The 27,239-nt window shown below is 40.5% G+C and overlaps 1 protein-coding gene across 2 annotated transcripts in view; it reads right to left on the reverse strand.

Moving 5' to 3' along the window:
• The window catches only part of nrg3b (neuregulin 3b), a 268,809-nt gene extending 242,255 nt beyond the window's left edge, over positions 1-26,554 (reverse strand). For both annotated transcript variants that reach the window (XM_051668095.1, XM_051668094.1), the window contains exon 1: positions 24,622-26,554. In XM_051668095.1, coding sequence (XP_051524055.1) covers positions 24,622-25,477 — 856 coding nt within the window. In that variant the 5' untranslated portion in view covers positions 25,478-26,554. The remainder of the gene's footprint in view (positions 1-24,621) is intronic.
• Positions 26,555-27,239: the final 685 nt, after the last annotated feature.

Raw genomic sequence — 27,239 nt, forward strand, 5'->3', positions numbered from 1 at the left:
ACACAAACACACATGCAAATGACATAATATACACACCCACCCAAAGACACACACACACACACACACACGTACACACAACAGCATTTATTAAAGAAACTACACATATCAGCTGTTGTGCATTACAAAAAGACAAGTGCTTTTTTCGGATGCACACCCAGCCTGTGATGGGTTCACCCTGGGTTTGACCTAAAGCAAGATCGAGCTTGATTGAGTCACATAGAATTCCCATCCCCAACCGTGAATATATTTAGCACCATACCCACCCCGCACTGCACCTAAACATGAAAACAGGGCTGGGTGATATATTGAATATTCATAATGTATTGTATAATGTACGATGATTTTGCTGCCAATATAAAATCAAACAAGATCCTTCCTTTTAGCGTGATTCACGAGTATTAGAGGATGAAAATGTTTTAATCCTTGTCTCTGATATTTAAACTTGGTAAGTTTGATACATTTCTGTGAATGGGCGATTCTCACAAAAACTGTCAAGGAAATGTCCTGATCATATTTAACCCCAAAGTAATATTTAAAAAAATATATAAAATAATATTTTGCATGAAGAGAATGAAGCTCACATATAAGACAATTAGTGGCCAGACTTTTAATTTTACCATTTTCATCTCAATGATGATTCTCATTCTCACTGCAGTCTCATTATTACAGTAAAAATTATGCTGTTGTACAATATATATTTTTTTATTATTATTATTAAAATCAACAAAAATTAAAGTAAAAAATATTTTCTTTAGTAGTAATTTTGTCTTGTTTTATCTAAATATTCTTATACAGTATACAGGCATTTACTTGACAAGCAAAATGGCATAAGATATTAATCTTGTTTTGAGAGAAATCTGACTAAATTTAGTAAACTTTGATTAAAACAAGAAAAAAAATATTCCACTGGGGCAAGAAAAATAAACTTGTTTTGCTTTTGAATTAAGTTTATTTTTCTTACCCCACTGGCAAACAGTTTTTTCTTGTTTTAAGCATATATATATATATATATATATATATATATATATATATATATATATATATATATATATATATATATAGTATATATATATATATATATATATATATAGTACAACAGCATAATTTTTACTGTAATAATCTTGTTTTAAGAATATTTAGATATATTTATTGGGAAAACAAGACAAAACTATTAATTAAGAAAATAATTTTTTGCAGTGAAGGGAATCCTAATATAATGTATAAATAATTTAAAATGTAAATATACTGTATAAATATATATATATATATATATATATATATATATATATATATATATATATATATATATATATACACACTATATTGCCAAAAGTATTCGTTCACCCATCCAAATAACTGAATTCAGGTGTTCCAATCACTTCCATGGCCACAGGTGTATAAAATGAAGCACCTAGGCATGCAGACTGCTTCTACAAACATTTGTGAAAGAATGGGCTGCTCTCAGGAGCTCAGTGAATTCCAGCGTGGTACTGTGATAGGATGCCACCTGTGCAACAAGTCCAGTCATGAAATTTCCTCTCTACTAAATATTCCACAGTCAACTGTCAGTGGTATTATAACAAAGTGGAAGCAATTGGGAATGACAGCAACTCAGCCACGAAGTGGTAGGCCACGTAAAATGACAGAGTGGGGTCAGCGGATGCTGAGGCGCATAGTGCGCAGAGGTTGCCAACTTTCTGCAGAGTCAATCGCTACAGACCTCCAAAGTTCATGTGGCCTTCAGATTAGCTCAAGAACAGTGCATAGAGAGCTTCATGGAATGGGTTTCCATGGCCGAGCAGCTGCATCCAAGCCATACATCACCAAGTGCAATGCAAAGCGTCGGATGCAGTGGTGTAAAGCACGCCGCCACTGGACTCTAGAGCAGTGGAGACGCGTTCTCTGGAGTGACGAATCACGCTTCTCCATCTGGCAATCTGATGGACGAGTCTGGGTTTGGCGGTTGCCAGGAGAACGGTACTTGTCTGACTGCATTGTGCCAACTGTGAAGTTTGGTGGAGGGGGATTATGGTGTGGGGTTGTTTTTCAGGAGCTGGGCTTGGCCCCTTAGTTCCAGTGAAAGGAACTCTGAATGCTTCAGCATACCAAGAGATTTTGGACAATTCCATGCTCCCAACTTTGTGGGAACAGTTTGGGGATGGCCCCTTCCTGTTCCAACATGACTGCGCACCAGTGCACAAAGCAAGGTCCATAAAGACATGGATGAGCGAGTTTGGTGTGGAAGAACTTGACTGGCCTGCACAGAGTCCTGACCTCAACCCGATAGAGCACCTTTGGGATGAATTAGAGCGAAGACTGCGAGCCAGGCCTTCTCGTCCAACATCAGTGTCTGACCTCACAAATGCGCTTCTGGAAGAATGGTCAAAAATTCCCATAAACACACTCCTAAACCTTGTGGAAAGCCTTCCCAGAAGAGTTGAAGCTGTTATAGCTGCAAAGGGTGGGCCGACATCATATTAAACCCTATGGATTAAGAATGGGATGTCACTTAAGTTCATACGCGTCTAAAGGCAGATGAGCGAATACTTTTGGCAATATAGTATATATATATACACACACACACACACACTGGCGGCCAAAAGTTTGGAATAATGTACAGATTTTGCTGTTTCAGAAGGAAATTGGTACTTTAATTCATCAATGTGGCATTCAACTGATCACAAAATATAGTCAGGACATTACAGGACAAACAGCACCATCACTATTTGAAAAAAGTAATTTTTGATCAAATCTAGACAGACTCCATCTCCAGCAGCCATCACTCCAACACCTTATCCTTGAGTAATCGTGCTAAATTGCTAATTTGGTACTAGAAAATCACTTGCCATTATATCAAACACAGTTGAAAGCTATTTGGTTCATTAAATGAAGCTTAACATTGTCTTTGTGTTTGTTTTTGAGTTGCCACAGTATGCAGTAGACTGGCATGTCTTAAGGTCAATATTAGGCCAAAAATGGCAAAAAAAAAAAAAAAAAAAAACAGCTTTCTCTAGAAACTCATCAGTCAATCATTGTTTTGAGGAATGAAGGCTATACAATGCTTGAAATTGCCAAAAAACTGAAGATTTCATACAAAGGTGTACACTACAGTCTTCAAAGACAAAGGACAACTGGCTCTAACAAGGACAGAAAGAGATGTGAAAGGCCCAGATGAGGATAAGTACATCAGAGTCTCTAGTTTGAGAAATAGACGCAACACATGTCCTCAGCTGACAGCTTCATTGAATTCTACCCGCTCAACACCAGTTTCATGTACAACAGTAAAGAGAAGACTCAGGGGTGCAAGACTTATGGGAACAATTACAAAGAAAAAGCCACTTTTGAAACAGAAAAACAAAAAGAAAAGGTTAGAGTGGACAAAGAAACACAGACATTGGACAACAGATAATTGGAAAAGAGTGTTATGGATCTTAACCCCATTGAGCTTTTGTGGGATCAGCTAGACTCTAAGGTGTGTGAGAAGTGCCCGACAAGTGCTATAGGAAGCGTGGGGTGAAATGTCACCTGAGTATCTGGACAAACTGACAGCTAGAATGCCAAGGATCTGCAAAGCTGTCACTGCTGCACGTGGAGGATTTTTTGATGAAAACTCTTTGAAGTAGTTTAATTTTTTCAAATTTTTATTTTCAAATTGTAATAATAATTTTCACGTTATTAATATCCTGACTATACATTGTGATCAGTTGAATGCCACTTTGGTGAATAAAAGTACCAATTTATTTCCATTTTATATATATATAAACTCAGCAAAAAAAAGAAAAAAAAAACTTTCCCTTTTTCAGGACACTGTATTTTAAAGATAATTTTGTACAAATCCAAATAACTTTACAGATCTTTATTGTAAAGGGTTTAAACAATGTTTTCCATGAACCATGAACAATTAATGAACATGCACCTGTGGAATGGTCATAAAGACACTAACAGCTTACAGACGGTAGGCAATTCAGGTCACAGTTATAAAAACTTAGGACACTAAAGAGACTTTTCTACTGACTCTGAAAAACACCAAAAGAAAGATGCCCAGGGTCACTGCTCATCTGCGTGAACGTGCCTTAGGCATGCTGCATGGAGGCATGAGGACTGCAGATGTGGCCAGGGCAATTTGTAAATTGCAATGTCAGTACTGTGAGATGCCTAAGACAGCGCTACAGGGAGACAGGAAGGACAGTTGATCATCCTCGCAGTGGCAGACCATGTGTGACAACACCTGCACAGGATCGGTGCATCCGAATATCACACCTGCGGGACAGGTACAGCATGGCAACAACTGCCCGAGTTACACCAGGAGCGCACAATCCCTCCATCAGTGCTCAGACTGTCCGCAATATGCTGGACTGAGGGCTTGTAGGCCTGTTGTATGGCAGGTCCTTACCAGACATCACCGGCAACAACGTCACCTATGGGCACAAACCCACCTTCGCTGGACCAGACAGGACTGGCAAAAAGTGCTCTTCACTGACGAGTCATGGTTTTGTCTCACCAGGGGTGATGGCCGGACTCGCGTTTATCATCGAAAGAATGAGCGTTACACTGAGGCCTGTACTCTGGAGCGGGATCGATTTGGAGGTGGAGGGTCCGTCATGGTCTGGGGCCGTGTGTTACAGCATTATCGGACTGAGCTTGTTGTTATTGCAGGCAATCTCAATGCTGTGCATTGCAGGGAAGACATCCTCCTCCCTCATGTGGTACCCTTCCTGCAGGCTCATCCTTACATGACCCTCCAGCATGACAATGCCACCAGCCATACTGCTCGTTTTGTGCGTGATTTCCTGCAAGACAGGAATATCAGTGTTCTGCCATGACCGCAAAGAGCCCGGATCTCAATCCCATTGAGCACATCTGGGATCTGTTGGATCGGAGGGTGAGGGCTAGGCCCCAGAAATGTCCAGGAACTTGTAAGTGCCTTGGTGGATGAGTGGAGTAACATCACACAGCAAGAACTGGCAAATCGGGTGCAGTCCTTGTGAGGAGTTGCACTGCAGTTCTTAATGCAGCTGGTGGCCACACCAGATACTGACTGTTACTTTTGATTTTGACCCCCCCTTTGTTCAGGGACACATTATTCCATTTCTGTTAGTCACAGGTCTGTGAAACTTGTTCAGTTTTCAGTCTTAGTTGTTGAATCTTTTTATGTTCATACAAATATTCACACGTTAAGTTTGCTGAAAATAAAAGCAGTTGAAAGTGAGAGGACGTTTCTTTTTTTGTTGAGTTTATATATATCATAACACACATTGCAGTAATGAAAATATTATAATGACCAACATTGTTTATGTTGAGAATTGAGAATATTGAGAAATGGGTGTAAAATGTGTGTAACTGTCATAAAAATAGACACAATGTAAAATAATCTTAATAGCCCTAAAAGTAGGCTTCATTTTCTATATGTAAAATATGATTTCTTGTTTGTTTCTTTTGATTTTGGAGTAAAATAGGACCAGGATATTTTCTTCCATTTCAGCTAACACGTATATAAACATAAATATTCAGATGTATATCAGACATTGTCTAAAGGCTGATAATATTACATGTTCAGCAATATCACCCAGCTCAACATGCACTCTCTTTCCTTCACACACATGGAAACCCTCACTCTCCTCAGTCATACACAAAAAGTACTGGCAATCTAACCAATCTTCTAAGCAATCTACTGCAACAAGTGTCACTGGCTGGCCTTTGACATTAAGCATGGAGGGGCAGGAATCACCTCTCCACTGCTCTATTATAAACAAACTGCCTTGAAGCTGTTTTGCATTTTTCAGGACAAACTGAGCTCCCTGTCAGAACAAAATCATCCATCGCACAACCCGTGTCATACAGATCCAGCAGAAAGAGTGTGGTGACTGCCATGGTGAAAATATCATAATGCGCATACATCTAGAGTAGCTGTCATAGCACACCTTGAAGAGATGTGAACAGCTCTTGAACACAAAATATAATCCTCATGTTCTATTTGGAGTCTGAGAGACACCAATGTCATTTTAATTACTTAACACTGGATTGATACTTCATTCTGTTTTCTAATCTTATGAGAACTGATTCTAAACAAAACATTGTAACAGGGTAAAAGGGAAAGGTGGAGGCGAGAACCGGCTTGACAATATAAATGATAATTGAATGATTAACTTAAAACAAAAGGGCAGCTGCCTGTAGCTCTCTCTCTCCTTCCAGCCCCGCCTGCCGGCAAAAAAAAAAAAAAAAAGAGAGGGAAAAGCCAACTTGGAGCGACAGTGGGAGAGAGAGAAAAAAACGTACTCACCGGCTCTCTGATACGCCGTAGCCTGGTCCTCGGTCACTCCTCCACCCTCTAGCGGATGACAGCCACTCCTCCACGGGTGGATCGGAGGCAGTCTTCCAGCCCCTGGCGGATGGAATGCCCTGCCACTTTTTGGTGAACGGTAGGGGTCTCCTCCACCCCTGGCAGCGGTTCTCCCGCTCCAGGCGGTCGGTAGTGAGCCCCTCCCCGCTCGTGGACGGCGGTCTTCCCTTTGATCCCACCTTGTTTTAGCAGCCGGTAGGGGTCTCCTTCGCCCCTGGCAGCAGCCCCTCCTCCCCTCGTGGTCGGCGGTCTTTCCTCTGCTTTCAGGCGGCCGGGCTCCTCCGTCCCCCCACGGACGGCCGCAGCTGCTCCTTTGGGGTGAATGGTAGTGGCAAGGACTCTACTACGGCACATCCCTCCTCCTTCCCGGGTTTCGGCACAAATGTAACAGGGTAAAAGGGAAAGGAGGAGGCGAGAACCGGCTTGACAATACAAATAATAATTTAATGATTAACTTAAAACAAAAACACACAAACATAAACACATACAGGGCAGCTGCCTGTAGCTCTCTCTCTTGCGGCCTTTATCCCTCTCATCGGCTTGATTAGCCTGATTAGGGGCCGGGCGTGCGTCATCATGGCCTGGCCCGGCCCCACCCTTCTCCTTGCCACAAACATATACAAATATTTTGAAGGGAAAATAAGAGGTTAATATGATTAGTTTTCATTTGGGTCTCTGGGAAGCCAAACATACAAACAGCAAAGTTAATAGTGTACCAAAAATGAACATTCTTTCATTATTTACTGACATTCATGCTGTTCCAAACCTGTATGACTTTCTTTCTTCTGTGAAACAAAAAAGGAAGTATTAGGCAGAATGACAGTCTCAGTTACAATTCACATTCATTATTTGAAAAAAATAAAAATACAATAAATGCAATGATAGTGAATGGTGACTGAGACTTACAAACTGCCTAACATCTTTGTTTGTGTTGAGTAAATTACGGCATAATTTTAATTTCCGGGTGCACTATCCCTTTAATAAAAAAATAGATCCTGCTTTTGAATAGGGAGGCCATAGGCCAGGAGGGGAAATCCATCCATTTTAGCATGACTCTCAAATCTCCAAGCCATATCTGTCCTTAATCTTTATTATTCCCTTCTGAAGCTCACTGGCCTGACCGGGCGGATGGATGGCGAATTGCACTGTGAAGTTTGCCATCACTAAGGAGGGAGGGGAGACACTCACAAAGGATACATTAACAGTCCTCCCATCCAGATGGCTGAATGAGTTCCGGAGGGGACACACACACACACACACACACACACACACACACACACACACACACACACATACGCACATTTTAGTATGGTGGACGTTTTGAAGCATGTGGGAACTGTAGACAGGGAGAGGTAGAGGGCAAGTGTGGGAAAGGCCACCAGACTTAATTTTACTTCAGACTGCATGCTAGAGCTCATCGTATCATATTCCTGCAGAGCAGTATGCCACGCTGGGATCAAAGTGCTCATATTTAATGTTGAAGGGCCTGTATGCACAGCATGCTTTCGGAAAGTGCAAAATATTTGCAGAGATTTGTAAGTTTGACGAGGTGAAAGGGGGAGTCTTTGAACTCTGCTGTCACTAATAAAAGCGCAAGATGAACTGGTTATGCGTGAATGCATTAGGGGTTATGCTGGCTTTGCATATGGTGATGACAGGAGGACAATTTCTTTGTCTGCAAACTAAGTACTGTCATAGCTGCGTGGAATCAGTTTTGTTTAGTAACCTATAATGACCTATTAAATTTGGAATTAGGCGAAACTGAAAATTAAGTAAACCCGCATCGCTATGCATTCACAAAGTACATTCTATTGAAGTAGTCATCACATGACTTTATTTGCAATTCTTCTATACAAGGCAACAGCAAAAGGAAAATTCCTGCATCCTGTGTCCTTATGACGATTAAAAATATTCAGAATTACGTTAAAGTAAATGAATAAACCTCACACACCTAAAAGGTTACTGGTAGGTGTGTAAGGCATCAACTATTATGAAAGAGAAATAAAACAACTCAAACAATGCCATAGCTTCCAAAAACAGTCTATATATTATTGCGACATATCGGTCATGCAACATTTTAAGCCAAGTGTTAATGCTTGACGAAGGTTGCATGATCGAAAAACATTGCAATCAAATACTGACTCATTTTGCAAGCTATGTTAGTGTGCAGGATTTGAACCGGTTTGCATAATGGTTTTTGCACTGTTCATGACAATACAGGCAAACTGAATACAGACAATGAAAACCAAGATGGTGCCGAGTATGGCAGCTGTGTTGTGAGCTCCGACCCAACGCTGCAATTTTTTGTTTGTTTTGTCACTTATTCTTGTGTTTTTCATTCTGGATGTCTTCTGTCTTATTGCCTACAACAGACAAACACTTTTGGATATTGGTTCATATGTCGCTCATCGCAAACCAGATTTGAGTTCCTCAACGCCGATGCTGCGTTTAAAAAACATGGCATCGGAGCCATTTGTCTGGACCACCCGGCTGCGACCTCGAAAGCAGAAAAGGGGAAGGAGAGCTGGCGTCCTCATCAGACTGAGATGCCGCATTAGCCGGACCCTGCTTCCCAGCATTTTACAGGCGAATGTTCAGTCACTGGACAACAAACTTTGTGAACTGAGGGCACAAATCTCTTTCCAAGGAGAGATGCAGGACCGCTGCATTATTATACCTGGATGTCGGCGGAGGTTCCAGACTCACCTATCATGCCCATTATGCCAATGGAGTTCTCAGTGTACCGTGCGGACAGAGCTAAAGAACTTTCAGGGAAAAGCAGAGGAGGAGGTATATGTTTCATGATCAACAACACTTGGTGCGACCAAATAAACGTGCACTCTATCAAGTCCTTTTGCTCCCCTGATCTGGAATACCTCACGCTACTGTGTCGACCATTCTAGCTACCGAGGGAATTCACGTCTGTTATTATTACAGCTATGTACATTCCCCCACAAGCCAACACAGACCAGGCACTCAAGGAACTGTATGGGAACATAAGAAGACAGGAAACCGTCCACCAAAATTTTTTGTTGCAGGGGATTTCAACAAAGCCAATTTAAGAATAATAACACCAAGATACTTTCAGCATATTACGTGCAACATGCAAGGAGAATGGGTTTTGAACCACTATTCCTCTCCCTTCCGGAATGGTTACAAATACCTCCCCTGTCCACCATTTGGCAAATTGGACCACTCTTCCATTCTGCTTCTGCCTGCTTAAAGGTAGAAACTGAAATAGGAAGCACCCACCCTCAGAATGATCCAGTGCTGGTCAGACAAATCGGATACTATGCTACAGGACTGTTCCGGTCCGCCTCTGATGACAACATCAAGGTCTACGCAGATTCTGTAATGTGTTTCATCAGGAAGTGCATAGAAGACGTGGTGCCAATCAAAACAATACAGATCTACCCCAACAGAAAACTATGGATTAAAGGCGATGTCCATGCAGCACTAAATACGCGGACCTCCGCTTTTAATTCCGTGAATGAGGAGGAGCAAAAACAAGCCACTTATTCCCTCCGTAAAACCATCAGAGAAGCAAAACAAGTTGGACAAAGTGGAGTTACAGTTTAACACCAGCAACACTAGAAGCTTGTGGAAGGGAATCAATAACATCAAGGACTAAAGAATAGACACTCCCAAAAAAACACCACCGCCTATCTTCCGGACGAGCTTGTCATCTTCTACACTCGCTTTGAGGTGAAAAACACTGCCTTCGCGGAGAGAGCTCCCACAGCCGACACTGCAGAGGTTAGTTCACTTACTGTCTCTGTAGCAGATGTAACCCGATCTCTCAAACGGGTGAACATTCACAAGGCCGCGGGTCCGGATGGCATCCCCAGAACATGCACGGGCCAACTTGCGTGTGTCACTGACATTTTCAACCTATCCCTCTCCCTGTCTACAGTTCTCACATGCTTCAAAATGTCCTCCATTGTGCCTGTACCAAAGCAAACTAAAATCACCTGCTTAAATGACTGGCGTCCTGTTGCTCTGACTCCCATAATCAGCAAATGCTTTGAGAGACTAATCAGAGATCACATTTGCTCTTTGCTGCCCACCTCTCTGGATCCACTACAGTTTACTTACCGTGGCAACCGCTCCACTGACGATCCCATCGCTTTCACTCTTCATACTGCTCTCTCCCACCTGGACAAAAGGAACACATATGTGAGAATGCTGTTTGTGGATTACAGTTCAGCATTCAACACCATAGTGCCCTCCAAGCTTGACATTATGCTCCGGGCTCGAACGGCTTGAACGGCTTGCTGTGCAGCTGGATCCAGGACTTCCTGTCAGGCAGATGCCAGGTGTTCAGAATACTCCACTGACCCTCAACACTGGAGCTCTGCAGAGCTGCGTTCTCAGCCCACTCCTGTACTCTCTCTACACCCACAACTGCGTGACCACACACAGCTCCAACGCCATTGTTAAGTTTGCAGATGACATGACGGTGGTAGGCCTGATCACAGATGATGACGAGACAACCTGTAGAGAGGAGGTGCGTTCCCTAACACGCTGGTGCCAGGAGAACAACCTCTCTCTCAACGCCAACAAGATCAAGGAGCTTGTGGTGGACTACAGCAGACTGGACAAAGAACACAGCCCCATCACTATCGACGGAGCACCGGTGGAGAGGGCCTGCAGCTTCAAATTCCTCAGAGTTCACATCTCTGATGACTTCACATGGTCCATCCATAAAGAGGCTGTAGTAAAGAAGGCACACCAGTGGCTCTTCTTCCTGAGATGACTGAGGAAGTTTGGGATGAGTCACAACATCCTCAGATCATTCTACACGTTCACTGTGGAGAGCATTCTGACTGGCTGCATCACTGTCTGGTACGGGAACAGTACTGCTCTCAACCACAAAGCACAGCAAAGGGTAGTACGAGCATCCCAGCACATCATTGGAGGTTAGCTTCCCTCCCTCCAGGACATCTATATCAGATGATGTGTAAGGAAAGCACAGAGGACCATCAGAGACTCCAACCATCAAAGCCACAGACTGCTCTCACTGCTACCATCTGGCAAATGGTACCGCAGCATCAGAACCCGCACCAGCAGGCTGCGGGACAACTTTTTCCCTCAGGCCATCAGACTGCTGAGCTGCTAACAACACCATACCCTAGGACCTTAACCCTAAATTCACTGGATTTCACTGGACTCAATATGTATATGTATCACATCTATTATTATTAATATCTACCCCTTCACACACATCTGAGAATTAATGGTAACACAATAGTATATGTCACACATCACTGCATGTTATGTATACAATGTATACTGTACTTAAATTCAGTACAATTGCCTCTAACTGTTCAGTTTGTATATTGTGTAATGTGTATTGTGTAACATGCAAACTTTGTAAACATCTGTGTATTGTTATTCTGTATAGTGTTATCTTGTTATTCTGTATATTGCTAATTGTCATTCTGTATATTGTTATTCTGTACATTGTCATATTGTTATTCTGTACATTGTTATTCTGTTGAGTGTACTTATTGTATTTACATAAATGGCTGCAATGTCTGGATCACGCACATAAGCTTTTCACACATTATTTCAATTGTTTATTGGTGTAGTGACAATAAAAGTAAGTTTAGTTGAGTTAGACATTCTGTCCACTCAAACACTCTCTGTCAACGTGATGTTAGATTGCCAGAAACAGCAAAGACTGCTGATGCTGCACGCCATATGGCAAGTCATTTAAGGTAAACACTGACTAATTTTTTACATGTCTAGTCAGCTAGTTAAGATAAGTAGTCATGCAAGCCCTGGTAAGCATGTGAGTAGATAATGTTATTATATTTATTCTCTCTTTATTGGAAAATTTCACTTGCACAAAGCCAAGGTGGTCCCACTTTATATTAGATGTCTTTAACTACTATGTACTAACATTGAAACGCATACAATACATTTACCTTGTAACTACAAGTTGTCCTGAGAAATCCTCACAAGATTCACATTTGGTGCTACTACATTGTAGTATGGGTAGATTTAGGAGAAGTGTTGGGGTAGAGGTTAGGGTTAGGATAAGGTTTGGGGTTGGGCTAGGGTTAAGTTTAGATTTAGGGGTTAGGTTAACAATGTAATTACAGATGTAATTTAATGCGGGTACTTTAAAAGTAAGTACAATGCAACAACATGTATTTACATAATAAGTACATTACTGTCAAATGCTTAAGTACATAGTAGTTAAAGAGACCAAATATAAAGTGGGTACACCAAGGTAATGTCATTTCACCGTGTTTTAAGATTTGTGATGGCTCGGTGATTCGTCTAAAACATCTCTTTTATAAAAATTAAATTCTTAACTCAATACATGTTTATAAAGGAAGAAAATATTTTGTATCTTTTTTGCTTAAAGGGATAGTTCACCCAAAAATGTAAATTCTGTCATCATTTACTCACCCTCATGTTGTTCTAAATGAGTATGACTTTTGAATGATGAGATGAAGGCCTGAGTCACACTTTCATAGTATGGAAAAAGAAGCAATGAAAGAGATTAACATATTTTGCTAACATCTCATTTTGTGATGTTGTGATTTTGTAGCTATTGTAAAAATGCAATAAAAAGGTAAGTGAGCATGTGAGTTTGCTTCTTGCATGTTTTTGGAGTGACAATGTAAAAGCTTGATCTAGTGGAAAATGAGTACAACTAAAACAGACATCTGCACATCCACTGCTTGCAAGAAACTGATGGCAGCACAATAAATCTGCTGTCTTAAATCCTTAAATAATAACATCTGGGTCAGCGCCACAAAGAGGAGTGGAATGAAATTGCTAAATATTTTGCATTATGCTGCCAATGCTAAAGGTTTGTAAGCGTGCTGAATTAATGAGCACAGCCAAAACAACCCCAAAACCATTCCACTATAAGCAAATATATTTCACTTCACTTTTAAAGATGAAGAGAATGGGAAAAAAACACAGCGTAAAACATAGAACACACTGACTCAAGAACAGAAAAGCTGACTGTTTTAAGACACCCAAAATAACAATACAGTAAATAATAAATCTAGGAATGTTTCGCATACCTGGAAGAACAAATCGATCCAGGCACATGAATTTGTAACTTAGTTTGATTCTAACCACAAGTATTTTCAGTTAAAGAAACGAACTGCATGTCATACTCAAGCAAATGATTGCAAGTAATGCATCATCACTCCAGAGTGTGTTGGCATCAAAGTGCATCCTCCTGCGTTTTTACCAAGCTATTTTTATGCACTTTGTTGCATGTTGAGCAGATCAAACGCATTCCCTGCTCTGGCGTTCCTTTCTGTCTGCCTTTGACAGGTGCTTTAAGAGATGCTTGGTATTGTTGGTGTGTCTCAACTATCAATGATTTAATATTTCACATCAAATGGAAAGAGAGATGTTGTGGAGAGAAGATCCTCAGCAGAGCATCCTAGTTCATAATTCACAGTGTTGCCTGACAGGTTGAGGAGCTCACCATGAAGATTGAGTCGACTACAAGCCCCTGAGAATCATATTCTTCACTCTCATTATTCAAGAGATGTACAAACTTTGTTTTGGCACGTCATACAGTGTGCTTGGTTATGGATTGTTACTCGGAGAAAGGAGTGAATGAGGATGAGGGGGGTAAACATGGAAGATGGTAGATTAGAAAGAACAGTCTTTTTCTTCAGTTTTTTGAAGCTCATACTTTGTTGGTTACTTTTAAAAACATTCTGAGTTTATTTCCACATAAATTGGATCCATTTATAAATTAGTGCTCAGAATTACCAGCTTTATATTTTTTGAATTATAAGCAAATGAGGAACACATGGGAATATGTTTTATATAAAGTATTTGATATTCCTTATGCCCTTTTTAGTTTAGACCAGATTGGGTATTGATATGTCATTTTTTTTTGAAAGCAAGACCTTCTGAGGCTTTCAGTTCATAACAACTTGAAAGAAGCTCAAGGTTAGAGCCAGTCATGTTTGAGCAGATGATAATTGAATTTCCAAAGTAACAGTCAGGGGCCATCACTAACGGGTGAAATGTGGAATTGATTCTAAGGGCCCACAACAATTTCCAGTAGGAATGTTGAAAGATCCATTAAAATTCATGAAATGTTTCATCACTATAAAAAATAACTCATCCTCAATTGTTAGATTCTGCTGAATATTCTGAGACTGAACAGACAAGAGAAGTTAATGCGGTGTCATGTTGTCAAAAAAGAAATGGAAATCTGTTCACCATTAAAAAAAGAAAGAAAAGATGAGGAAGCAGTGTAGAGGCACAATACAAAACCATATTCGTTTCTAAGGAAGGTGAGTTATCAAACAAGTTATGTTTACGGAAACAAAGAAGTGAAGTTACGGGTCAGGAAAAAAAAAATGGCTGGGTTTACCACTCCTCCAAATCCTTGACTATTTATCATGTCACACTGAAAATAAGATTGAAAAATTTCTGTTTATGAGATCTAGCTCTTTGCTTTAATGGACACTCAGTTAATAAAAAAGCAATAACTGTTGTAGCCATTTTATGAAACTACAATTTATGTTAAAATTTGTATTAAACCTTGTCTTAAACCTAGTTTAAAACCAATGGTTTATTTACAGTACATTTCAATTATTATTATCATATTTATATGTACAGTTGTTTTTCTGTTTTAATTAATTTGTATATGTAATTTTGCACCTGTTGGTGTGGACTGTGATATTTTACGTCACAGCAAAAGGGGTTCGAGTTTGTAATTGTTCGGGGAGGTGGTTGTACATGACTTATTGACCACTTCGTTATTTTAAATACTTTTTTGTTTTCTTTGAAGTGTAATTTGAATTTAGAGGCATTTTTGGTTTCCGTTTTTTCCCTATTTCAATAAATTAATTTAAATTGACTGGTGGAAATGACGTGCGTGCAAAAATGATCACCAATCCCTTGATCCACTGCCTAACCTGGAAGGTCGAAATAACCTGTATATTACTCAACCCTGTGACAGGCAGCTCGTCTACAAATTAGTCAGGTTAACTGCAAAATGCTAAAATGTCATAATTGACAAATAAACATGGCTTTAGAATACATTTGATGTACTACACCCATATGAGCACATCAGCTTAAGTAATTCAGCTAAAATAAAGAGAAATAAGCCCTTTGAAATTAATTATAAGAAAACAGAGATGACAGATAAAGGGATTGTTATTAACATTTTTATTGATTCCATTCATAAAAAACCAATAGACACAGCATAAAATACGGAATCAGATACATAAATTAAACCCTTCCCCCCGAACATCCCCCTCACCTGACACAAACACACATTACAGTGGTCTCTTACAATTATAACAAAAAATTAGAAACAAACAAACAAACAAAAAAAAACTTTCAAAAAGCAAGAGTGCACATACACATCAAACTAAAAATTAAAAATCAAAAATCCCTCTCCTCTGCCCCTCCCCGAGAACCCTCCAAAAAATCCAAATATCCACCCCACTTCCTATTAAACAAATCCCACTTTCCTAACCTTCTGAAGATTGCCTCCTCAAATGCCACAACCTCGCTCATCTCCCCACACCACTCCCGAAACGAGGGTGCCCCAGCCGTCTTCCACTCCCTGAGTATTATTTGCCTGGCCACCATAACTCCGGCCAGGACCCAACCTCTCAAGTGGCTATCCCCAAAATGTATGACTTCCCCATCACCCAAAATGCAGAGTCTGGGGCAAAATGAAAACCTTGTGTCCAACACATCACACATAAATCCCTGAATATTTAACCAAAATTCCTGCATTTTAACACATCCCCAAAAAACATGGGTTGTGCCCCGTCTTCTGATTGGCATCGCCAGCAGTCTTTAAGACCAAGTCTATACAATCTAGAGGGGGTCCAATATAATCAATTCATAATCTTAAATTGCATCAGACGCACCCTCGAATCTCTAGATGTAAACTTGACACTTTTTAGAATCTTAGCTCACACTCCCTCCTCCAATACCAAATTTAAATCTCTCTCCCATAATCTCTTGAGAGAAGTTGAAGCTCCATCCCCAAGACTCTAAATTAACAGGGAGTAATACACTGATGCCTCATGACCTTTTCCAAAAGCAGTAATCACCACTTCTAGAGTATCTGTCCTTTTAGGGGGGTGTATGCTACTCCCAAAAATAGTACAAAGCAGGTGGCGCAGCTGTAAGTACCTGAAGTACTGAGATCTAGGAATCCTGAAATGTTGGACCAAATTTTCAAACGATCTCAGCACACCACTCTCATATAGGTCACCGAGTGTATTAACACCCCTCTCAATCCACACCGACCAACAGAAAGGGGACTCACCAATATGCAACTTTGGGTTTAGCCATATGCTTGAGGCAAGATAAAGGGATAGTAATAACACTGAAGAATAGAAATTAAGGAACTACTATCTTAAAGAGATGATGAGAAATATAAACATTTTGTAATATTGCTGGGATCAGAAAATGACTTGAGCAGGGTCCAAACTCAGGTCACTCACAAAGAAGCATCAGCATGTACCAGGCCACTCCCCTGTCTGAACTTTACTTAAGAAGAGGTAAGAGACTCCTATAAGGGCCCATAAGTCCTATATGGCTCTGGCACTGGTCAAGCCGTCTCCAATCCCGGTGGGTAAAGCAGAGCACTAGAGTTAGCCAGCAAAACTCCATGAGAATGCAGTCATCTGACAGCAGGCCAGTGCGTGTAGCTTGAGTGGAGTTTCAGATAAAGTGGAATCTCCATCCATAAACACATCCTGAAACATTCTTCTCCAAGTACTTTATCCCATTTATAATCATGGGTGTTCCAACACAGCAGGTGGAAAAACCTTAAATTTCATTTCAATCTATGCTTATCTATCCATTTCCGGGCAAATTGATAACTTGTATGCCTCGCATAAGCGTAATTCAATACAGAGGATATGCAATAACTGAGCCGTAATCCCCTTTACTCTGCCATAGCAGTATGCAATAACATCATGTCATATCTTGTTAGAGGACAAGATGTTTCAGCCCATGAATGGATGGATAGAAAGTAGTGGAAAAGGCAATAAGAGACCAAAGAAGACAAGAGATCAAGGCTGCGTGGTTTCATTGGGAGATATACTTCTGGGCTGGTGTGTAAATGCTGTGAAGTGTCATCATTATTGTACATGATTGTCACTGGAAGAGCCACAGGTTTGACACTGTACTAAACTATTTCTAGTTGGTCGCAGCCTGGTTTTACTTCAGAACAAACTGTTTTCCACATTAACTGTCCTGAAAAAAAAATGAAATGGTTGGTCACCAATATACTGTATGTTGTGTTTTGGGTGCTAGTCCCCATCATGGGATGCTTGTGCATTTGCTGGTGTCCCCACTAGCCTGCTTCACTAGCTTAAAGTGCAAGAATTCCTTGGTCAACCTGCTTCATTAGACAGACCATGTTCTGCAAATAAAATACAATTGTAAACAATATTTTTTTTCAATGAAAAAATAAGCTTTACGAAAAAAATATGTTCTTATCATCTTATCATCAAATTTGCTTCTTAAGTAAATGTATCTTGTTTAGGTATTTTTACTGAAAAACAAGACAAAAATACCAAATAATAAAATAATATGTTAATAAGAAAAATGCATTTTTTGTAAACCAAGCCAATGTTCTGCAGGCAACAAAAAAAAAAAAAATAAAAATAAAAAATGTGGCTTACTGGAACAGCAATTAACAAGTAGTGTTGTGGAGTAACTAATTACACTAATTTTAAGTAACAAACATAACTACCTTTTTACCTGGCATAATTGTAATTCAGCTGTTTTCAAAATGTCATATTTTTCAATAGAATGAAAGTGATCCCTTTAAATCCCTTTAAGAAAAATGCTGTCTCACTGACCTCAGCATCATTGGAAACACTGTAATATTAAAATAAGTGGTTAAAAGCATGTTGTGGCACTCCATGTATGTTGATGACACACTCTGTCATATTGGTTACAGTTTGGTTTCGTCCCTGTATTGAAAGTGTTGTGTTGTGGTGAGAACATGCACACTAGACCACATTTCCCCGTGCTACTCTGAACGGGACATCCTCACCACTTTTAAAAAGAGGCCTCATCAATTATTCACACTTCCTGCCACATGCATTCTACACGTTTCTCTTTCTATGCATTAATATTTCAGCCTACGCCAAGACATCCGTCCCCCAAATTCTTCCCACTTCCCAGCGGACATTTTGTCCACATAAATCACACAGTGACATTAAAGAAGCCTAAGATGGCCTTCGCTGCTACTTACTGCAACTACACATTGGGGCACATCAATCTCACCCTTTCTCTAGACAGGAGAGAGTCTAGCGCTCTCGGCACATGAAAATGTCACTAACAAACAAGGCCACTCCAGAGAGGACAGTCTGTAAATGCACAGTTACACAAGAGTCCAAGAGGACAGCTTGAAGCCCATTGAAAATGTCATGCCACATCTTGCGAATAAAAAGTAATCTAATCCAGAAGATAAAAGGTACTAAGTATGGTACTTTATACTGAAATGGACTGGGAGATATCATTAGCTATCCAAGTAGCATGAGAAGTTCCTCTGAAAGGTTGTCTCTCACTCTCCGAATCTCCCAGTTTGTGATTGGTGGTTGAGATCATGTGACTATCCTGTTGCCGGTATCTGGGGAGAGCAGTGTGGCAGCAGCAGCTGGAACCACCCTCCTCTTGGCCCAGGCAAAAGCCCGGCTGACCTCCCTAGAGACGCCACTAAATGGATTTCTGTCTTTTAACCATTAACCCCTGTATATGATTTTATGGTACACCTTTCTTGCTGGAGCTGCGAGGGTTGAGGTATACAACGCACATGAGTGCATACTACATGTTAGCGTGTCAAAATTATTAATCACCACATCAGAGCTTTCTCTGCCTCTATGTGAAAAGCCTTCTATTTTAGCAGCAAGATGGTGATTTTCTGGCTATTTCTTTCCCCAGGCTTTAGCCGGACGTGTTCCCTGTTTCTCTCCTAATGCTGCTGTGCTTTCATACCTGACAAAATCCGCTCAACCACGCTGGCTTTCAACTGTGCCGTGAAAGGTGTGCATGGAATCACAATGATTTGTCAGAGAAGAAGCTTCCCCGCCCCCTAAAGGCAGATAGCCAGCTTCATTTAGAGCTCCAGCCGCCCACTGCCTCTTTACACAGGAAGTAATGAGGCTTAGCCCCTGAGCAACAAACCCCAAACATAGGAGACAGAGACTATCATAACATACAGGAAACACAGGCATGAAGAGAAAAAGGAAGAGAAAAAAGGGATGGAGCAAGACAGAGATAGAAGATAACAGAGGAAAGTGAGAGTGGGAGAGAAGAAACGACAGGAAACATGCGAAAGAAATGGAGGAGGAGGAGAAAATAAAGGATAATATTAGAGTATGAAATGTAAAGGCAGAGGATGCTTTGTGCCAGGGTGAAGAAATGCAGTCAGAAGGTAGAGAGAAGATGAGCAGCTCAGGTTTCAATGCTGCTGCTAATGGATGGCAGCATGTCATCCTTCAGAACAATGAAATAATAACGCAAATGCGATATAAATGTGAGATACGCTCTCATTGGGGTGATTTGAAAATTATGTTATTTCCTCTCTGATTCAACTGGGATCCTATGGAATATACAACAGCGTCTCTCCCAATGCATTCCCATACAAAACCCACAAAACATGAGATCATTTTGCATTTGTAAAGATGAATGCATTTGCACATGGCCAGTACCCATGCATTTCATCATGTGCTCGCCCTGTAGATCCTCAGAGAGAAAGTCAAAGCAGCAGTGGAACGGGCTTGTATTATACTGTATTATACAGTGATGCATTACCCGACACAATATTGCAGAACACATTGAAAATCCAACTTACAGTTCACTATTCTTTCCTTTGGCAATTTCTTTTCAGAAAAACTAATTCAGCTTGGCCCTAAAACCCCTGATGAAAACAATGCAAAAACTTATACTCAGTATTTTTGTCTTGCTTTCCAGAGAAAATATCTAAACATCCTTCTACAATAAAGTACATTTACTTAATATTCAAAATGACATAATACAGGTCTTGTTTTTAGAAGAATCTAACTAAATTTACTAAGGCTTTATTGCTAAAAACCCTTATTCACAGTAGCGCCATATTGTATTTTTGATGTGAATGAAATCAAGGTTGTGAAGAATAGGCTTACAGTCTCTTCATTCGGTTGTGCTGCTGTTTAAAGTGTTTTGAAATGTTCCGTTGTAAACACACTGGGAAAAAGAAACATCTTTCCAAGAAATTTCAGTTGACAAAAAACTAATTAGATGTGATCTGAGAGCTTCATACAGTAGATGCCATTTAAGAGACTGTAAGACTGTCCCTCACAGCCAGGGTTGGGGAGTAACGAAATACAAGTAACGGGAATACGTATTTAAAATACAAAATATAAGTAACTGTATTCCACTACAGTTACAATTTAAATTATTGGTAATTAGAATACAGTTACATTCAAAAAGTATTTTGATTACTGAAGAGATTACTTTGCATTTTATTGTCATTTGTTTCATTTAATATTTAGTCTTTTCAGATGGAAAAATGTATACATATAAATGATGCGATCCAATGAGCATTTGAGCAGTGGTGAAACACTTTCTTATAATGTGTTACATTCATACGAGCAGACAGAGAAGTAAGTTTGAAGTAAGTTTGGAGCACAAGAAATAGAAATAAACCTTGTGTAAATTGTCAGCTTTACGCTAAGCTAAAATGTTATTTCTAGCCATTGTACATGCACATGTTACCAGGCACGATCATATTTTTTTATCAAGAAAATTCACATTGTATCATAATTTCTTTTCTAGTAAGACCTTTGATATTAGGGCAAAAATCTTATTCTTGATAATATTTTTTTTTTATTGTTTTCCTGTAAAAATATCTAAAAATCCTTAAAACAAGATCAATTTGCTTTATCTTGCTTTAGAAACAACACTGCATAAGATATTTAGGTTTTTCAGAGGATGTATTTTTAACATGTGTATTTTATCTTACTGTACTGGCAGAGTTTTTATAGTCAAAACAATGAAAAAATCTACCAGTGCTGAAGAAGTAATCCAAAGTATTTAGAATACATTATTGACCTTGAGTAATCTAATGGAATACGTTACAAATTATATTTTACAGCATGTATTCTGTAATCTGTAGTGGAATATATTTCAAAATTAACCCTCCCAACCCTGCTCACAGTCTTGTTTTCATTCATGTAAAAAAAAAGTGTTTATGGGTTTAAAAAAAAAAAAAAAAAAAAAAATCTAAGGGAACACTTTTTGTTGTTGTTTTAAGCTTAAATCTTGTTAGATTTTCCTGAAATCAAGACTCAGTGTCTAACGCCTAAATGCATAAATGTGTCATGTTTAATGATGTCTAGATACTTTAACTGGTAAAATAAGACAAAAATACTGAGTATGAAAATGATTTTCTGCAGTGAAGACCAGCTTAGGCCATCAGGGATTTTCATGGTGGTTTGGTCCTGATCTAGTTTGTTTTCAGATAAACCTTTCTATCTAAACCTTCAGATAAATTTTATGAGATTTTTATAAAACAAGACATAACAATTTGACCTCAGTACATTTTGTTAGATTTATCTGAAATCAAAACTTAAGTTTATATCTTATGACATTTTGCATCTCAAGTAAATATAACTTGTTCTGTCGATGTTTAGATATTTTTACTGGAAAATAAGACAAAATACTGAGTAAAAAAAAATTTCTTTTGCAGTTAAGACAAGCTTAGGCTATCAAAAAGTTTCCTGCTTGTCCAGATGCTAGGTTCATTCTGGTCTAGCTGGACAAGTACAGTATAACCATGTTGTTCTCCAGAAATTATAAGGCTGGTTCACCAAGGAAGTCTTGTTGGTTAAGCTAGTTAAAAAAGCCTAGTTGGGACACCAGCTCACCAGCATCCAAATCACAACATATGCTGGTCTTTTCAACAATTACTTTCTGTCTTTGATGCAGAACCAAATCTGTCCTCCAACCATTTCATTAAAGTCCCATTTCATGTTACTTCAATATGTAGAAAATACTCCTTGCAACAGCACTGCACAAAGTTCAGCAGTACATTAATATAGTAATGTCATGAAGATCTCACCTCTCTGTCCAGAGTTCTCTTGCCAGCAAGTCACAGGTTGGAGCACATACACTGCCAACACATTAATAAATGTAAAAGACAGACATGTGGTCTGCAAATCTGGACTGTAAGCATGGCTTCTTCTTCTCTAGCCCCAGGTTCAAGGCCTTCTTTTGCCCCAGATCCCTCCCCTCATCAGTATTCACCCCAGGGCACTTTCAGCACAAGAGAACATTAACTAAACTGAGAAAGAGAGAACGTGTGGTATTAAATTATACATTAGCTTCTCTTTAACAAGCTATGTTCTTACTGTTGACTAGGGTGTTGGATTCAGCATACATATTCACACATAACTATAAAGAAAAACAAAATTCAATAAAAGTCAGCCATGATGAGACTGCCACCCTAGGGCATAAAGATGCAGAGTTGGACTGTTTTTCTCATAGAACACACAAAGGAAGGTTAACTGCATAGATTAATTTGCCATAAACCGTGCCGTGATCTCCAAGACACAATTATTGAGAAAGTAGTGGGAGCAGTAATGTGAAAATGCATTTAAGCTATCTCTGCTATTGTCTTTTTGTTCTGAGGGGCTGTTTAAAGTCTCTGGACTGGATGACATTCAAACTCCACACTGGCTACTGACACTCGAAATTGATGGCCTGCTTTTAACACCTTGATTTATAAATAAACAACATTCCAGGTTTGATTAGAGAAGTGTATCAAATTAGCATGCAGATTAATTTCGCATTGCAACTTCATGCAATATGTATCATGAACTAACAATGAACAATATATTTTTACAGCATTTATTAATCTTTGTTAATGATAGTTCATACAAATACAATTGTTCGTTGTTAGTTCATGTTAGTTCATAGTGCATTAACTAATGTTAACATTTACAACTTTTAATTTTTAAATGTATTATTATACAGTATGTTGAAATTAACATTAACCAAGATTAATAAATGCTGTAAAAATAATATTGTTACAAATTTTGTTAACTAATATTAACAAATGGAACCTTGTTGTAAAGTGTTACCAATATAGGCCTACTTCTCTTTTTGAGAAAAAATACAAGTATATATTTCCTCATAAATTTAACATTAAACAAACCTGGATTTTGGTCTGGATATCACATCCTTTCACCGGGAACTCAGAGGATTCATGAATGAACTGAGACAGATTATTGTCATACAGATGTACATAGATATGCATAGAGTCAAATACACACACACACACACACACACACACATTGCAATGTAAACATTATTTCCCATTGCCAGCACTCTCATATCTATAATCTGGAGAACAAAAAAAAAAATAAAAATAAATAAAATAAAAATAAAAAAAAATGATAACCCAAACCAGATCCTCTTCTCTCGCTTTCATTTTTCTCTAGTGTGCATGTGTGTGCATGTGTGTGCATTTGTGTGCACACAATCTGTGTGAGAGTGTCTTAGTGTGTAGCCACTGCCTTAAGTCTACCTGTCATACCTTCTGCATTACTCATATCTGTACTTATCTAAATGGAATCTCCACCCTGCAGCCTGATCTCCACTGACAGGATGAGAGCAGCACCCTCTCCAGCTCTACATTTCCTCTTTTGCCTTCTATCTGTCTCTCTCTATCCCCCATCACCTTGTGCACGTTAGCTGTGAGCCAGCTCTGGGTCAGACACAATCTCTCTTTCTGACAATACCCCAGACCTGCTTAAAATGGGAGAACATGCTAATGCCATAGAAAGAAAAGAAGCTGCAACACTGGGAGTCATTATTCCAGAAAACCAATATGAAATACATAAAGCAAGTGGGCAGACCGTTGTCCACATGACCCAGAGCAGATAAAGGCTAAGATAGAAAAAAGTCTCCTATATGCTTTCTCATTACCATGCAGAACTAATGAACTCAGCAGCACAAGCTCTATTAGAGTGCTTAACTCCCTCTTTTGTAATACTGAACAGAGAGCTAGAATGTATATCTGCCCTGATGCACATGAAATTGCTGGGGGATTTTATTATAAGCAAGCAAAATAAGGTGACAACTTACATCAAGTAGCTTAGACTTCAAAAAAACATAGTCATGTGTTCAATAAAACAATATTATTTTTATAATTTCAAATCGGACAAAAAAAGACAAACTGGAACAGCACATTCACAAAAGCATATATGCAGACCCACATCCATTCATGACTATCAAAAAGCTAAGATGATCACACTTACGGGTCCTGAAGCGATGGTGTGGCCGTGTAGGCTTGGTGGAGGGGCCCTTGAAGGAGCGTCCGTGATTCCAGCGCTGACCAGGCTTTGTGGGGGACGCAAGAGTGGAGGTTGGCTGGGCTTCTTGGGTAGTGGTCGAGCCTGTTGTCAAAGCAGTTGTTGTTGTACTCGTGGTGGTCGTACTTGCCGGCCCGGACCGTGCAGACGGAGATGCATTTCGGCTGCCACCCTCCCCGTTGGGTTTTCGAACAGTGGTACTGCGTGGGGTCACCTCCTTGCCACCTGGTGGGGTGAGATTTGTGGTTCTGGTGGTGGTGGTGGTGTTGGTCACTTGTGTTCCCACTCTGTTATGCAGGTGTGGGGCTCTGTTTCCTGAGCCTCCCCCTAGTGCCCCACCATCTCCACTGCTGCTACTACTACTGGCCGTGTGGTTTGAGGACTGCCCAATCCGAGTCCTTTGCACTGTACCTGTGCCCTCAGCCGCTTGGGTTGCCGAACCCGGAACCACTGAGGGTGCTGCGGAAGTGGTAGATGTGGAGCCATTAGGGCCTTTGGGCAGGGCACTGGGTTTAGATAGAAAAATGGGGTCTTGTCCAATGTGATTGGCATCCACCAGGTCAGTTGGGACGTAATCCTGCACCGAGCCCACTACAATCCATTTAAGAAGCATCAGGCTGAGGCCCAAGCCTACAAAGCCCATCAGCAGGGGCACTACGCAAAGCCATGTCTGCTGGCGGGGCCACACCGCACAGGGGCCACAGCGGAGGGGCCCTGGGGCCCGAGGAGAGGCTTGTTCAGCCCCGGGCTCCTCCAGGGTCATGGTCTCCATGGTGGCCCCTAATGCAGTTCTCTCACTCATGCTTCTGGGGTTTAGGGCCAAGCCAGGAAGCAGCGCAAGCAGTGGTGGGGGCTGGGGAAGGAGCCAAGACTGGGCATCTCATTAATATTAATTTAACACTCATCCACAGCTACAGATACATGCAATACAGACAGCTCAAACGAATAACACTGCAAACATCAGCCTATACATAAACACATAAATAGTCATTCTATACAATACGGTACAAAAAAACCTAAGCCCAAAGACACCAATAGTCACGTACACGCACACACACACCTACAAATACAAACGCACGCACTCAGTCAGGAACCAAAGAGGACTGGGTTTTTGTGGGTAGGCGGATTCTGGGAACAAGCCTCTGTTTAGTTCAGCTTCCATAGAACCAGTTGTAATTCCCAAGATGCTCCATATAGAGATGAAAAATGGAACAAAAATTAAGTTTGCGAACAGAGGCACGGATCCGTCTGTGTTTTGTCTGGAATCAAATAAATTGTTGTAAATCCTTGAGTGTTTGAGTTGCTAGGGCAGCTCCCTGCTGCATATCTTCTTCTCTCACAGCTGCATTAACGCATCGGTCATCGCGGCTGGCGCAGCCCTGCCTCTGTATATGTGCGTGTAAGTGTGTGTGTGTGTGTGTGTGTGTTTGTGTTTGGGGGGGGGTAGTTCAGGTAGCGTCAGAAGCACAGATCGACTCAAGGGACAGCTCTGCGTCTCTCTCTCTCTCCCTGTCACGGCGCTTTGTCTCTGGATACACTGCTTGGATCTTCCCTCCCGTTTCTCCAGCGGTTATTTAGTGGACACACACAGCCAGTTATCCACACCACAGCAGGGAACAGCAGAGCAATAGGAGAATCGTGTACTGTGATCAGGCAGAGATAGCTGCGAGGGTTAAATCCATCTGATCCCTTTTCACAATCCCTGCCCTCAGTTCTCCCTTTCTGTCAGTGCACATCCGAGCCTCTGCCTCGCATCCATCATTGCAGCAGAATTCAAAGGAAGTCCTGTCTCCGAGATCGCTACATTCCCACACTGAAAGACTCAGACCTTGGCAGAAAAACAGGCATATAGAGTGCAAGAGAAGCAAGAAAGAGAGAGAGCGGAAACATGAGAGAGAGCAAGGGATAGAATGTGCAACGGAGGGAGACTGAGGTTGAGTGGGTAAGCATGAGACAGGAGAGAGAGAGAGAAGGGAGGGGAGGAGGAGAGAGCGCTGTTCTGAAAACTGATGCAGCTGCTTTTCTTAGAGGCTGCAATTTGTGTGTATGTGTCTGCATGTGTGTTTCTGTGTTTTCTGGGTGTGTGTGTGTGTGTGTGTGTGTGTGTGTGTGTGTGTGTGTGCGTGTGTGTGTGTATGTGTGTCAGAAAGGGTGTGTGAATGATGTTATCTTTAAATTTCTTGAGCAGCCACCTATCCATTTTCTCTATCTTGTTTGTCTGCATAGGTCCAGACTGACAAACAGCAACTATAATGTGCTTGACCGTGTGCTTTCATGTGTATGTGCTTGCAAGTGAACAGATAAGGAAGAGAACGTAGAGCGTTTGAAGATAAATGATCTGGCTCAGTTTTGGGGGAGATTGGGGTAGGAAGCAAAGAAAAAGGAAGGGAGGAAGAAAGAACAAGGGAAGGGGGAGCAGAAAGAAAGAACGAGAGATTTCCTGTGGTACTCCAGCCAGCAGAAGCAGTTCTAGAAAAAGAGCAGTACCTGCATAGTAGTTAAAATCCTCCATAGACTCCACGTCTCACAGACACACCCCTGGGTGTCTGGGGTACAGCGTTGAG

This window comes from Myxocyprinus asiaticus, chromosome 32, assembly GCF_019703515.2.
Source record: "Myxocyprinus asiaticus isolate MX2 ecotype Aquarium Trade chromosome 32, UBuf_Myxa_2, whole genome shotgun sequence".
In the NCBI taxonomy this organism is placed as follows: domain Eukaryota; kingdom Metazoa; phylum Chordata; class Actinopteri; order Cypriniformes; family Catostomidae; genus Myxocyprinus; species Myxocyprinus asiaticus.